Raw genomic sequence first — 14,800 nt, forward strand, 5'->3', positions numbered from 1 at the left:
CTTCGCCTGATGGGGATATTACACATTAACAGTCTTACCTTATAGAGGAGTTTAAGCAGGCACAGGAGCCCAGCCAATCTGTGTATTCAGCGGTTCCATAAGGCTGGCAGCGGGGGTGGGTAGGTGGAGAGGGCATTGGCCTTGACAGCTGCTTCACATACAGTGCAGTGTAAAAATTCACAATTCTGTGTCGCTACCCACTCACCCTCCACCACTGTGACGTTTAATGATTCTTAGAATAAGCACAGTTGGTTCGGATTTCCCGTGGTTCCTCTTCTGTGCGACAAAATAAGCAGTACAACATATTTACCGGTATTAACAAAGTTTATGTTCCTTTCTTACGCCATGTAATAATGGTCAAGTGATCCGGGCCTAGTTTTTCTGTTTGGTCCAATCTATCGTGAGAGGAACTGCTGGATGTGTCCCCTCCTCTCCAACTGTCCATCTGTGGGATGTGTCCCAGCCTCCTCTCCAACTGTCCATCTGTGGGGTGTGTCCCCTCCTCTCCAACTGTCCATCTGTGGGGTGTGTCCCATCCTCTCCAACTGTCCATCTGTGGGATGTGTCCTGTCCTCTTCTCCAACTGTCCATCTGTGGGGTGTGTCCTCTCCTCCTCTCCAACTGTCCATCTGTGGGGTGTGTCCCAGCCTCCTCTCCAACTGTCCATCTGTGGGATGTATCCTCTCCTCCTCTCCAACTGTCCATCTGTGGGGTGTGTCCCAGCCTCCTCTCCAACTGTCCATCTGTGGGATGTATCCTCTCCTCCTCTCCAACTGTCCATCTGTGGGGTGTGTCCCAGCCTCCTCTCCAACTGTCCATCTGTGGGATGTATCCTCTCCTCCTCTCCAACTGTCCATCTGTGGGGTGTGTCCCAGCCTCCTCTCCAACTGTCCATCTGTGGGATGTATCCTCTCCTCCTCTCCAACTGTCCATCTGTGGGGTGTGTCCCAGCCTCCTCTCCAACTGTCCATCTGTGGGATGTATCCTCTCCTCCTCTCCAACTGTCCATCTGTGGGGTGTGTCCCATCCTCCTCTCCAACTGTCCATCTGTGGGATGTGTCCCCTCCTCCTCTCCAACTGTCCATCTGTGGGGAGTGTCCCAACCTCCTCTCCAACTGTCCATCTGTGGGATGTATCCTCTCCTCCTCTCCAACTGTCCATCTGTGGGGTGTGTCCCAGCCTCCTCTCCAACTGTCCATCTGTGGGGTGTGTCCTGTCCTCTTCTCCAACTGTCCATCTGTGGGGTGTGTCCCATCCTCCTCTCCAACTGTCCATCTGTGGGGTGTGTCCCATCCTCCTCTCCAACTGTCCATCTGTGGGGTGTGTCCCATCCTCCTCTCCAACTGTCCATCTGTGGGGTGTGTCCCATCCTCCTCTCCAACTGTTCATCTGTGGGGTGTGTCCTGTCCTCTTCTCCAACTGTCCATCTGTGGGATGTGTCCCAGCCTCCTCTCCAACTGTCCATCTGTGGGATGTGTCCTCTCCTCCTCTCCAACTGTCCATCTGTGGGGTGTGTCCCAGCCTCCTCTCCAACTGTCCATCTGTGGGGTGTGTCCTGTCCTCTTCTCCAACTGTCCATCTGTGGGGTGTGTCCCATCCTCCTCTCCAACTGTCCATCTGTGGGGTGTGTCCCATCCTCCTCTCCAACTGTCCATCTGTGGGGTGTGTCCCAGCCTCCTCTCCAACTGTTCATCTGTGGGGTGTGTCCTGTCCTCTTCTCCAACTGTCCATCTGTGGGATGTGTCCCCTCCTCTCCAACTGTCCACCTGTGGGGTGTGTCCCAGCCTCCTCTCCAACTGTCCATCTGTGGGGTGTGTCCCCTCCTCTCCAGCTGTCCATCTGTGGGGTGTGTCCCAGCCTCCTCTCCTCCTGTCCATCTGTGGGATGTGTCCCATCCTCCTCTCCAACTGTCCATCTGTGGGATGTGTCCTGTCCTCCTCTCCAGCTGTCCATCTGTGGGGTGTGTCCCAGCCTCCTGTCCATCTGTGGGGTGTGTCCCCTCCTCCTGTCCATCTGTGGGGTGTGTCCCCTCCTCCTGTCCATCTGTGGGATGTGTCCCCTCCTCCTGTCCATCTGTGGGATGTGTCCCCTCCTCCTGTCCATCTGTGGGGTGTGTCCCCTCCTCCTGTCCATCTGTGGGATGTGTCCCCTCCTCCTGTCCATCTGTGGGATGTGTCCCCTCCTCCTGTCCATCTGTGGGATGTGTCCCCTCCTCCTGTCCATCTGTGGGATTTGTCCCCTCCTCCTGTCCATCTGTGGGATTTGTCCCCTCCTCCTGTCCATCTGTGGGATGTGTCCCCTCCTCCTGTCCATCTGTGGGATGTGTCCCCTCCTCCTGTCCATCTGTGGGATGTGTCCCCTCCTCCTGTCCATCTGTGGGATGTGTCCTCTCCTCCTGTCCATCTGTGGGATGTGTCCCCTCCTCCTGTCCATCTGTGGGATGTGTCCGCTCCTCCTGTCCATCTGTGGGATGTGTCCCCTCCTCCTGTCCATCTGTGGGGTGTGTCCCATCCTCCTGTCCATCTGTGGGGTGTGTCCCATCCTCCTGTCCATCTGTGGGATGTGTCCCATCCTCCTGTCCATCTGTGGGATGTGTCCCATCCTCCTGTCCATCTGTGGGATGTGTCCCATCCTCCTGTCCATCTGTGGGATGTGTCCCAAGCTCTTCCAGTAATGGAGTGATTCCTCTTACACTGTTTGCACAAGGTACGGACGGAGTAGCTGGAAGGAGAGCTCACTGTGGTGGGATATTAGTGCTCTGTTATAGTCATCAGTTAATGCCAGACGAGTTCAGTCATGGTTATGTTCTTGTCTTACAGAAAACGGCCACCACATTAAGGTTTTTCTGCCCAAGAAGCTGCTGGAGTGTTTACCCAAGTGTACCCTGTTACCGAAAGAGAGGCTTCGCTGGAACACCAATGAGGTAAAGCGTTTGACGAGCCATAGTGGCTTCTGAGTGTGACAAGGTCCCACTCTATCCACACTCAGGGCCTGGGGTGGTTGCTTCGGGCTGGAAGGTGGAATGCTCTACCAAGAAGTTCAAAAGGCCAATAAGCATTCCAAATCAGGAAATCTTTAGACATTATTAATATTCCTACGTTTTGGAGCCACAGCGGACCCCTCTTTGAGGGAGATCAGGACATAGCGAACAAGACCCAGGCAAGGTGTGTGGCATAACAATGATGCTGCTGACTGGTTGGGGTTGTTGCCCGCGAGTGCAGTGATTGGCCCAAAGACAGAGCTTGGTTCCCGCCTGAGAGACTGTCGGAGCCAGTAAACTTATCAGAACTTGAAGTTACAGGTGTAGGGCGGGGATGATGGAGTTTCTATAGTGACATCTCTCTGTGCGGGAGGTTCTGCAAATCACAGCCACCCAATGAGTCCTGCGCTGAAGTTAGAAGCTTCCCCCACATCTGGGAAGCGAGACACCCGATGTCCTTTTTTCAGCTGCACGGTTAGTATGGCACTGGGTCACATGACGTGGACATGCAGGGTGGGGAGAAGTAGTGGGTGGCTGTAATTGGCAGCATCCCCGTGTGATTGGCCAAGATAGGCAGTGTCTGGAGCGGACATCTAGTGTACCAGTGCAGGTCTCTTTCCAGCTCTCCTCTCCTGCTCGCACAGCACGGCTGCTGTCATCTTGGCAGCCTCCCTCCCCTCGAACTGCATGACTTGGAGGCCAGTACTATTGTCCGTCGGAGGGAGCGCACTGCGCATGCTCAGACTGGCCACGACTGGATGAAGTTACGGGACCCGGTGCAGAAGACTGAGGATGGCGGCGTGGGAGCGATCTGTGCATATGGGGCTGGAGGAAGCCCCAGGTTTGTATAAAACTTTAAAGAGTCTACGGGCCAGATTTATCAAGAGTGTCTGAGACAAAATATTAGTAGGTTTTTTAGAAATCCGTGCAGAACTGTCTCAGACATCCGAAGAAATCACTAGCTAGTCCAGATTCCTTCTTAAACTTTAAGGAATAGAAGGAGCTAGGAAGGTCTCTCAGGCAGTGCAGTGTGTGAGGGGAATTGCTGTTGCTGAGGTAACCAACACACCTGCTGTCAGCAGGCTCTGAGTGAGGGGGGAGGAGCCCTTCACAAATCACATCTAGCCTGCACTGCTGCACTATCTGTAGAACTGCTAATGAGCACTTCTTAATCTGCAGCAGTATAGGGATGGATATGCACTTTTCTTAACTGTAGTGTAGCTCTAGAAATCCACGCAAAACTGCCACAATTACATAGGCTTTGGGAAGTTTCTTACTATCATGCAGAACAGTTCCTCTGCTGGTTAGAACAGTTTTAGAAGAAAAAACTGTCGGTAATGTTTTGATAAATCTGGCCCTACGTCTCTGGTACACTTTAAAGATGGTAGTGGCATCCACGACTGAGGGAAGGAGAGTGGCTAAACTAAATAGCCAAAAATGGAATTCAGAGGAGAGTAGCCGCTCACACAGAAGATAAAGTTGAATTTGAGTTACCTGTGGCTTCTTCTGTCACCCCCCGCCCCCCAATAATCTTTGAGACCCCTCCAGTTTTTTTGGGTCCCCTCCACCGTGCAGCTATCGTCCCTCATTAAAAACTCTGTCCTGGCTGGGTCACAGCGCATGCTCCGTGCTGTCTGCGCGCCCCCCTGATTGCTAGAAGATTATGGGGGCTGAAAGATGCCCCAAGTAAGTCAAATTACAGTTTTGTCTTTTTATCGGTTCAGGTATGCTATTTAGTTAAATTTTTCCCTTAGATCAAATCTAAGGTCCGGGTCTGCTGCATTTTCACGCAACGGATCTGGACCCTGATACACGCAGGGGTAGTGGCAGGCAATGGGAAAATTACCCTCTACACAGGCAGATTTTGACACTGAAACGGATCCGTTTCTGTGTCACAGCCTGTGGGGGGAGGGGGGGTCGTCATGCTGGAGGGGTATAGCAGGCAGGACAGGGTTGGCAGTGGGGAGGGGAGTTGTTTCCCCCCCCCCCCCTCCCTCAACTGGGTCCCCTTCCCCACTACCCAAAACTTATTACAATGTATATCAGGGAGCCAGGAGCTTACCTACTCCTTCGCTTCAGGATCCGGTTCTTTTTAATGAATCGATTCATTGAAAAGAGCCAAACTTCCCATCACTACATAGCCGCTGCCTCCAATGCTGCCCTCTGAAGTATAGAGGGTGGCATTGCAGGCAGTGAAGCATAGTGATGAGAAGTTTAGCTCTTTTCAATTAATTGATTCATTCGAATCGATTCATTAAAAAGAACCGGATCGTGAACCGAAGAAGTAGGTAAGCACCCGAAACTAGCTGGAGGGGTAGCTGGGACGGGGTACCCAGGTGAGGGAGGAGGGGGGACGTCCCCGCTGACCGCTGCCACGCCGTCCTGCCTGCTATACCCCATCCAGCATGGTGGCTGCCTCTCCCCAATGGCTGGGCATACTTTTCCACGGACTGGAAACGTATGCTGCAAAAATATCATTTTAGGAAAAACGGGGGAAGGAAAAAAAAAAGTTGAGAAAAACGGATCCGTGTAAAACAGATCCGATCAGCAACGGACCAGTGTGGACCTAGCCTTAGACTAGGAAATGCTTTTGAGAACAAAGAAAACCCTGAGAATCCCCCATGAGGAGATGGACTAGTCCAAAACCTGTTGGTTCTGTCAGATATTAACTGCTTACTATTTTCCCTTTAGTGGTCCTGTAAGGTTCCCTTACATCAGATGATCTATGCTCAGGTCAACCAAGAAACCGATGCTTTTCTGATCGACTCTGATCTGAGAGAGATCTGTCGGCTGTCCATACACGGGCAGAATACCGATCGATTTCAGCTTGAAATCTCTTAGGAATTGGCTTTGTGAGGCCGCCTTGCTGCCACCAGCGCTGTCCCCCAATGTAAAACGTACCCCGCGCGCCGATACTTTACCTGTTTGGTGTCTGCTGCTGCCTCCCGTGCACACCTCCACGTGGTTGCTGGGGTAATGGCTGCCTCCCGTGCACACCACCACGTGGTTGCTGGGGTAACGGCTGCCTCCCGTGCACACCTCCACATGGTTGCTGGGGTAACGGCTGCCTCCCGTGCACACCTCCACGTGGTTGCTGGGGTAACGGCTGCCTCCCGTGCACACCTCCACGTGGTTGCTGGGGTAACGGCTGCCTCCTGTGCACACCTCCACGTGGTTGCTGGGGTAACGGCTGCCTCCCGTGCACACCTCCACGTGGTTGCTGGGGTAACGGCTGCCTCCCGTGCACACCTCCACGTGGTTGCTGGGGTAACGGCTGCCTCCTGTGCACACCTCCACGTGGTTGCTGGGGTAACGGCTGCCTCCCGTGCGCACCTCCACGTGGTTGCTGGGGTAACGGCTGCCTCCCGTGCACACCTCCACGTGGTTGCTGGTGTAACGTAGGCAGGTGTATGTGAGGCAGTGTGGAGACGCAGCCAACGGCCCCTGGACTGGTAAAGTATTCACGTACAGGGCATCGGGGGCACATTTTGTGTGGACAGCGGCAGGGGTTTCGCCGCGTTCAATGCTTGTCCTGATATCACTCGCCATTACCGCAGCGCACCCGATCAAGCATGTCGGCGTTACATCTTGAAGCATGTCCCATCAATACATGCGACCAATTTCGGCCTGACAGTGGTCGCAGCATCAATCGGCATGCTCTTGGCGATACAGATTTTCATCCAATTATAATAATCAAATCTTATACTCGATCGGCCGCCGAGTCATCTGATGTAGGGCCACCTTTAGAGTTATTCGTAGCTGTGTTGTATTCATCATGTGACTTACCTTGTGGTTATTTCTGGCTGTTTTCCGCAGGAGATCGCCTCTTACCTTATTACCTTCGAGAAGCATGACGAATGGTTATCCTGCGCCCCCAAAACCAGGTACTGTGACCCCCATTTATGCTGCTGTTCTCTTGGGGACTTCTCTCCTTGTACATTTCATCGATCCCCGAGTCCAGACGGAAAGAAGACTTGCATGAAATGCCGACCTGCTTTTAGTGAGAGTCTCACTCTCCCACTTTCCTAATGCATATGATAGTAGATCTGAATTATTATTATTGTTTATTTATAGAACGCCATCTCCCACAGGGCTGTACACAGTACAAAACAAATATTGGGGAACCTAGATACATGAGAGGTTTAACCCTTTGTACAATCAGGACAGCCAGCAACACAAGTACAGATACTGTATATACAACTGATGTGTAGTTAGAGACATCACCAATACCGGTACATTCGATAAAATACAACAGAAACGGGAAACACTAGGGAGAGGTCTCTGGGACCAAAAGTTTCCAGGTGGACTCTGGGTATGACAAGATTATTAGAACCTGCGGATCTGAGATTGCAATGCAGCTGTAACATTTCTTTCATGTATCCAGGGCCCAGATGATGTACTGATTTAAATGTCAGTAGGCCGATCTTGAATAGGACCCTCCATCAGATCATCCTAAAAAGCTTAAAAAGAACCTGTAACAAAAAAAAAAGTTCCCCTGGGGGTCCCAATGAGGCTTCCCCCTCCGCTGTAGCTGCAGGCAGTCCAGCGCTGGCTCCCCCAAAGTCTCCAGAAATCCAGGCTTGACAAGCCTGACAAGGCTTGCTATATTTACCTTCCCTGGCTCCAGCGGGGGCGCTGTTGCGGCTCTCCGCACGGAGATAGGCGAGAATAGCCGATCTCCGTCGGATCCGCTCTACTGCACAGGCACAGGGGACTTGCGCCTGCGCAGTAGAGCGGCCCGACAGCGATCGGCTATTTTCGCCTATCTCCGAGCGGAAAACCGATACTGCGCCTGCGCTAGAGACGGGAAAGTAAATATTTACATCCCCGCCGTTCGGAGGGGCACAGCGAGACCGCCGTGGGACACAGGAGGACGGGGGAAGCCTCGATAGGATCCGGAGGCTTCTCCCATCCGAGGTGAGTACCCCCCAGGGGCTCTTTTTGTCGTTACAGGTTTTCTTTAAAAACTATGAAATTATAAGGAGATATGAAGTTGGAAGTTACTGGGAGGTCACTTTCCTCTTGTAGAGATCAGCTGTATACTTATAATATCCTTAACTTGTAATATTCACACTGTCTGTCCTTGTATTGTGTTTGTTTGTGTTTGTAAAGCAACTGCCAAGACAAATTCCTTGTAGGTGCAAACTTACTTGGCGAAAATAAATTAATTCTGATTCTGATGAGCATCTTTCAACATTTGACACTCTTCAGAGGTGCCACGGCTGGAGTCCACTTTGCTCTGCTGGACCCAGTTTAGATTTCTGCCAGAGCAGAAGCCAGATTTATGGCCTGAGCCTCAGCAAGAATCTGATAAGAGACTAGGGCTAAAGTAGTTACTTCTGTCCTTTGATTCTGCAGGGCAAGGAAAAGTGTCAGCTCTGGCTGCTTGAGGCATGTCAATTAGAATATGTTCATACGGCTTATGACGTATTCAATATGACATACCGTATTTGATGTGATATACCGAAGGCACCACAGACACGCAGATAGATAGCATCTGAACAGGGATACACATCACATCATGGCTGGACTACCTCTATGACCTTTATGCAATGATGAGCAGGCTTACCGTCAGGAGGTTGACAGAATTTGCCAGTGGTGTAGGGAGAACAGGCTGGTCCTCAACACATCCAAAACTGTAGCGCTGATTGTAGACTTCAGGAAGCATGCCCTCACCCCCCACCAATCTTCATTTACGGCACCGAGGTCAAAAGAGTGGCCAGCGTCCGCCTTCTGGGCACCACCATCTCCAAAGGCCTGAGCTGGAAGGCAAACACAGCCTTGACCCAGAAGAAAGCCCAGCAGAGGCTCTTCTTCCTCCGCCAACTGAAGAAGTTCGGCATGGCACAAGAGCTGCTGACGTGCTTTTACACCGCCACCATCGAGTCCGTCCTCTGCTCATCCATCCTAGTCTGCTACGCTGGATCTTCCATCATCGAGTCCGTCCTCTGCTCATCCATCCTAGTCTGCTACGCTGGCTCTTCCACCATCGAGTCCATCCTCTGCTCATCCATCCTAGTCTGCTACGCTGGCTCTTCCACCATCGAGTCTGTCCTCTGCTCATCCATCCTAGTCTGCTACACTGGCTCTTCCACCATCGAGTCTGTCCTCTGCTCATCCATCCTAGTCTGGTACGTTGGCTCTTCCACCATCGAGTCCGTCCTCTGCTCATCCATCCTAGTCTGCTACGCTGGCTCCTCCACCATCGAGTCCGTCCTCTGCTCATCCATCCTAGTCTGCTACGCCGGCTCTTCCACCATCGAGTCCGTCCTCTGCTCATCCATCCTAGTCTGCTACGCTGGCTCTTCCACTATCGAGTCCGTCCTCTGCTCATCCATCGTAGTCTGGTACGCTGGCTCTTCCACCATCGAGTCCATCCTCTGCTCATCCATCCTAGTCTGCTACGCTGGCTCTTCCACCATCGAGTCCGTCCTCTGCTCATCCATGCTAGTCTGCTACGCTGGCTCTTCCACCATCGAGTCCGTCCTCTGCTCATCCATCCTAGTCTGCTACGCTGGCTCTTCCACCATCGAGTCCGTCCTCTGCTCATCCATCCTAGTCTGCTACACTGGCTCTTCCACCATCAAGTCCGTCCTCTGCTCATCCATCCTAGTCTGCTACACTGGCTCTTCCACCATCAAGTCCGTCCTCTGCTCATCCATCCTAGTCTACTACGCTGGCTCTTCCACCATCGAGTCCGTCCTCTGCTCATCCATCCTAGTCTGCTACGCTGGCTCTTCCACCATCGAGTCCGTCCTCTGCTCATCCATCCTAGTCTGCTACGCTGGCTCTTCCACCATCGAGTCCGTCCTCTGCTCATCCATCCTAGTCTACTACGCTGGCTCTTCCACCATCGAGTCCGTCCTCTGCTCATCCATCCTAGTCTGCTACGCTGGCTCTTCCACCATCGAGTCCGTCCTCTGCTCATCCATCCTAGTCTGCTACGCTGGCTCTTCCACCATCTAGTCCGTCCTCTGCTCATCCATCCTAGTCTGCTACGCTGGCTCTTCCACCATCGAGTCCGTCCTCTGCTCATCCATCCTAGTCTGCTACGCTGGCTCTTCCACCATCGAGTCCGTCCTCTGCTCATCCATGCTAGTCTGCTACGCTGGCTCTTCCACCATCGAGTCCGTCCTCTGCTCATCCATCCTAGTCTGGTACGCTGGCTCTTCCACTATCGAGTCCGTCCTCTGCTCATCCATCGTAGTCTGCTACGCTGGCTCTTCTACCATCGAGTCCGTCCTCTGCTCATCCATCCTAGTCTGCTACGCTGGCTCCTCCACCATCGAGTCCGTCCTCTGCTCATCCATCCTAGTCTGCTACGCTGGCTCTTCCACCATCGAGTCCGTCCTCTGCTCATCCATCCTAGTCTGGTACGCTGGCTCTTCCACCATCGAGTCCGTCCTCTGCTCATCCATCCTAGTCTGCTACGCTGGCTCTTCCACCATCGAGTCCGTCCTCTGCTCATCCATCCTAGTCTGCTACGCTGGCTCTTCCACCATCGGGTCCGTCCTCTGCTCATCCATCCTAGTCTGCTACACTGGCTCTTCCACCATCGAGTCCGTCCTCTGCTCATCCATCCTAGTCTGGTACACTGGCTCTTCCACCATCGAGTCCGTCCTCTGCTCATCCATCCTAGTCTGGTATGCTGGCTCTTCCACCATCGGGTCCATCCTCTGCTCATCCATCCTAGTCTGCTACGCTGGCTCTTCCACCATCGAATCCGTCCTCTGCTCATCCATCCTAGTCTGCTACGCTGGCTCTTCCACCATCGAGTCCGTCCTCTGCTCATCCATCCTAGTCTGGTACGCTGGCTCTTCCACTATCGAGTCCGTCCTCTGCTCATCCATCGTAGTCTGCTACGCTGGCTCTTCTACCATCGAGTCCGTCCTCTGCTCATCCATCCTAGTCTGCTACGCTGGCTCCTCCACCATCGAGTCCATCCTCTGCTCATCCATCCTAGTCTGGTACGCTGGCTCTTCCACCATCGAGTCCATCCTCTGCTCATCCATCCTAGTCTGCTACGCTGGCTCTTCCACCATCGGGTCCGTCCTCTGCTCCTCCATCCTAGTCTGCTACGCTGGCTCTTCCACCATCGGGTCCGTCCTCTGCTCCTCCATCCTAGTCTGCTACGCTGGCTCTTCCACCATCGGGTCCGTCCTCTGCTCATCCATCCTAGTCTGCTACGCTGGCTCTTCCACCATCGAGTCCGTCCTCTGCTCATCCATCCTAGTCTGCTACGCTGGCTCTTCCACCATCGAGTCCGTCCTCTGCTCATCCATCCTAGTCTGGTACGCTGGCTCTTCCACTATCGAGTCCGTCCTCTGCTCATCCATCCTAGTCTGGTACGCTGGCTCTTCCACCATCGAGTCCGTCCTCTGCTCATCCATCCTAGTCTGCTACGCTGGCTCCTCCACCATCGAGTCCGTCCTCTGCTCATCCATCCTAGTCTGGTACGCTGGCTCTTCTACCATCGAGTCCGTCCTCTGCTCATCCATCCTAGTCTGCTACGCTGGCTCCTCCACCATCGAGTCCGTCCTCTGCTCATCCATCCTAGTCTGCTACGCTGGCTCCTCCACCATCGAGTCCGTCCTCTGCTCATCCATCCTAGTCTGCTACGCTGGCTCTTCCACCATCGAGTCCATCCTCTGCTCATCCATCCTAGTCTGCTACGCTGGCTCTTCCACCATCGAGTCCGTCCTCTGCTCATCCATCCTAGTCTGGTACACTGGCTCTTCCACCATCGAGTCCGTCCTCTGCTCATCCATCCTAGTCTGGTACGCTGGCTCTTCCACCATCGAGTCCATCCTCTGCTCATCCATCCTAGTCTGCTACGCTGGCTCTTCCACCATCGGGTCCGTCCTCTGCTCCTCCATCCTAGTCTGCTACGCTGGCTCTTCCACCATCGGGTCCGTCCTCTGCTCATCCATCCTAGTCTGGTACGCTGGCTCTTCCACCATCGAGTCCATCCTCTGCTCATCCATCCTAGTCTGCTACGCTGGCTCTTCCACCATCGGGTCCGTCCTCTGCTCCTCCATCCTAGTCTGCTACGCTGGCTCTTCCACCATCGGGTCCGTCCTCTGCTCATCCATCCTAGTCTGCTACGCTGGCTCCTCCACCAGAGAAGAATACAAACTTCAGAGGGTCATTAGATCGGCAGAGAGAATCATTGGCAGACCTTTCCCTTCATTCGACCGGCTCCACAATTCCAGACTACACTCCAGCGCACTGAGGTTTGCCGGTGACCCCTCTCACCCTGGTCACCGCTTTTTCAGCCGGCTCCCTCTAGGCTGGAGGTTTCGGACCATCGCCACCAAGACTTCGAGGCACAGGAACTCCTTTTTCCCCTCTGCCGTCAGCCTACTGAACTCCCTTCAGGTCATCCCACCCCCTCCACCACTGTGAACTGTACTGCACCCTGCCTTACTTTAGTTAGTTTATAACTTGCACTCCTGTTATATAATCATTAATTTGCACTCATTGTGTTTGGAACTGCACCCTGTTTATTTAATTCTAACTAGCATTTATGTTGTAATTAATTATCAATCTGCAGTCCTGTCTGATTATCAATTTGCACTGCTGTTTATGCCTTTTGTTATCGTTTAGGCCTTTCTGTTTTCTATACTTTTTATCTCTACTCTGAGCAATTGTACGTGCCAAACCCAATTCCAAGCATGACCCAGCTATGCCTGGCAATTAAAAATATTTCTGATTATGATACAAGCCTTCCAAACAAAGACCTGCATAGCCTGCAACTATTACAGAATGCTGCTGTCAGATTGCTAACAAACCAGCCTTGCCACTGTCACATTACACCGATCCTTCGCTCACTGCACTGGCTGCCTGTAAAATGGAGAATACTCTTCAAGATTGATGATAGTAGGTTAGCACCCCAATCTGCAATAAGTTGCTTCTATTACATCAGTTAGTCCACATTGATGGCATAAAATCAACTTATTGCAGATTGGTTTGCTAACCTACTTTGGACTTATCCTGCATCTTGAACAGTAGTTTGGCTTACTACCCTGGTTATGCACGCAATGAACCCTGTGTAACGGTGTGCGACTCCATACCCTTCTACTTGTACTCTTCAAGATTGGACTGTTGACATTCAAATCCCTGCACAATTCTGGCCCTGGATACATGAAGGACTTTATAACAATAACATTTCTATGGCGATTTTCTCCCATAGGACTCAAAGCTCTTCCATAGGATCCAAAGCGCTTTATGAAACTGCACCACACCTCTCACAACCTCAGATCAGCAGGATCCATAAACTTGGTCACTCCCAGAGTGCACCTCAAAACCTCTGGAACCAGAGCTTTCCGTCATGCTGTCCCTACCCTTTGGAATTCCCTACCACACCCAGTAATGACAGCCCCCATCCCTGAAGTTATTCAGATCCAGACTGAAAAGTCACCTGTTTAGCCTGGCATTTGCAGACTTGTAGAATTCTTCCTCTGTACCACAATTTACCATTCAACCAATTACTGGTCTGAGCCATGTTTATGTGCTTTGAGTCCTATGGGCGAAAAGCGCTTTACATATGTTGTTTTGTTATTGTTGAACTATGGAGGACACATCAGAGGGCAATATAATATCTTGGCGGATGAGCTTTTTGTCCCTAGGCCTTCTCAAAGGACTAGAGGACATGATCTGCGCATGGAGGAAAAAATGTTTTAGCCATTTATTTAGGAAAGGGTTCTTTACAGTAAAAGAGTGATTAAGATGTGGAATGCATTGCCACAGGAAGTCGTTATGGCAAACTCTATACCTGCATTTAAAGGGGGCTTAGATGCTTTCCTTGCGTTGAAAGACATCCATGACTACAATTACTAGGTAATGCCTAATGATGTTGATCCAGGGATGTTATCTGATTGCCATCTGGAGTCGGGAAGGAATTTTTCCCTTTAGGGGCTAATTGTACCAGGGCTGTGGAGTCGGAGTTGGAGTCGAGGAGTCGGAGTCGGGGCAATTTTGGGCACCCGGAGTCGGAGCTGGAGTCGTGGTTTCAGAAACTGAGGAGTCGGAGTCGCATGATTTTTGTACAAAATCCACAGCCCTGTTAAGTATTAGACTAAGGAGTCGGAGTCGAGGAGTCGGAGTCTGAGCAATTTTGGGTACTCGGAGTCTGAGTCATGGTTTCAGAAACTGAGGAGTTGGAGTCGGAAGATTTTTGTACTGACTCCACAGCCCTGAATTGTACCATGCCTTGTAAGGGTTTTTGTCGCCTTCCTCTGGATCAACAGGGATATGTGAGGGAGCAGGCTGGTGTTGTACTTAATACTGGTTGAACTCGATGGACGTATGTCTTTTTTCAACCAAAATAACTATGTAACTATGTTACACAGCTGGATAGCAGCTGTACAGAGACGACCCCGTGGTGAGACATGGTGGACTTGCGGTTGGATAGTGATTGAACAGAGAGGACCCAATGGTGGGACATGGTGGACATGTGGTTGGATAGTGGTTGAACAGAGAAGACCTAGTGGTGGCATATGGAGGACACGCAGTTGGATAGTGGCTGATCAGAGAAGACCCTATGGTGGGACGAGGAGAACTTGTGGTTGGATAGTGGTTGAACCCTGAAAACCCAGTGGTGGGACATGGTGGACATGTGGTTGGATAGTGGTTGAACAGAGAAGACCTAGTGGTGGCATATGGAGGACATGTGGTTGGATAGTGGTTGAATCCTGAAGACCCAGTGGTGGGACATGGAGGACTTCCGGTTAAACACCGAAGACCCAGTGGTGGACCACAGGAAAGACGATTGACCGTCATAAGACCAAATCTCTTTTAAAGAGACAACACTTTATTGAA

The 14,800-nt window shown here is 51.9% G+C and overlaps 1 protein-coding gene across 3 annotated transcripts in view; it reads left to right on the forward strand.

Annotated features, from left to right (window-relative positions):
• The window catches only part of CAMTA2 (calmodulin binding transcription activator 2), a 183,702-nt gene that overhangs the window by 38,498 nt on the left and 130,404 nt on the right, over window positions 1–14,800 (forward strand). For all 3 annotated transcript variants that reach the window (XM_068273892.1, XM_068273893.1, XM_068273894.1), the window contains exons 3-4: window positions 2,820–2,923; window positions 6,797–6,864. In XM_068273892.1, the coding sequence (XP_068129993.1) occupies window positions 2,820–2,923; window positions 6,797–6,864 (172 nt within the window). The remainder of the gene's footprint in view (window positions 1–2,819; window positions 2,924–6,796; window positions 6,865–14,800) is intronic.

The sequence above is a fragment of the Hyperolius riggenbachi genome, chromosome 3 (assembly GCF_040937935.1).
Source record: "Hyperolius riggenbachi isolate aHypRig1 chromosome 3, aHypRig1.pri, whole genome shotgun sequence".
Taxonomy (NCBI): Eukaryota; Metazoa; Chordata; class Amphibia; order Anura; family Hyperoliidae; genus Hyperolius; species Hyperolius riggenbachi.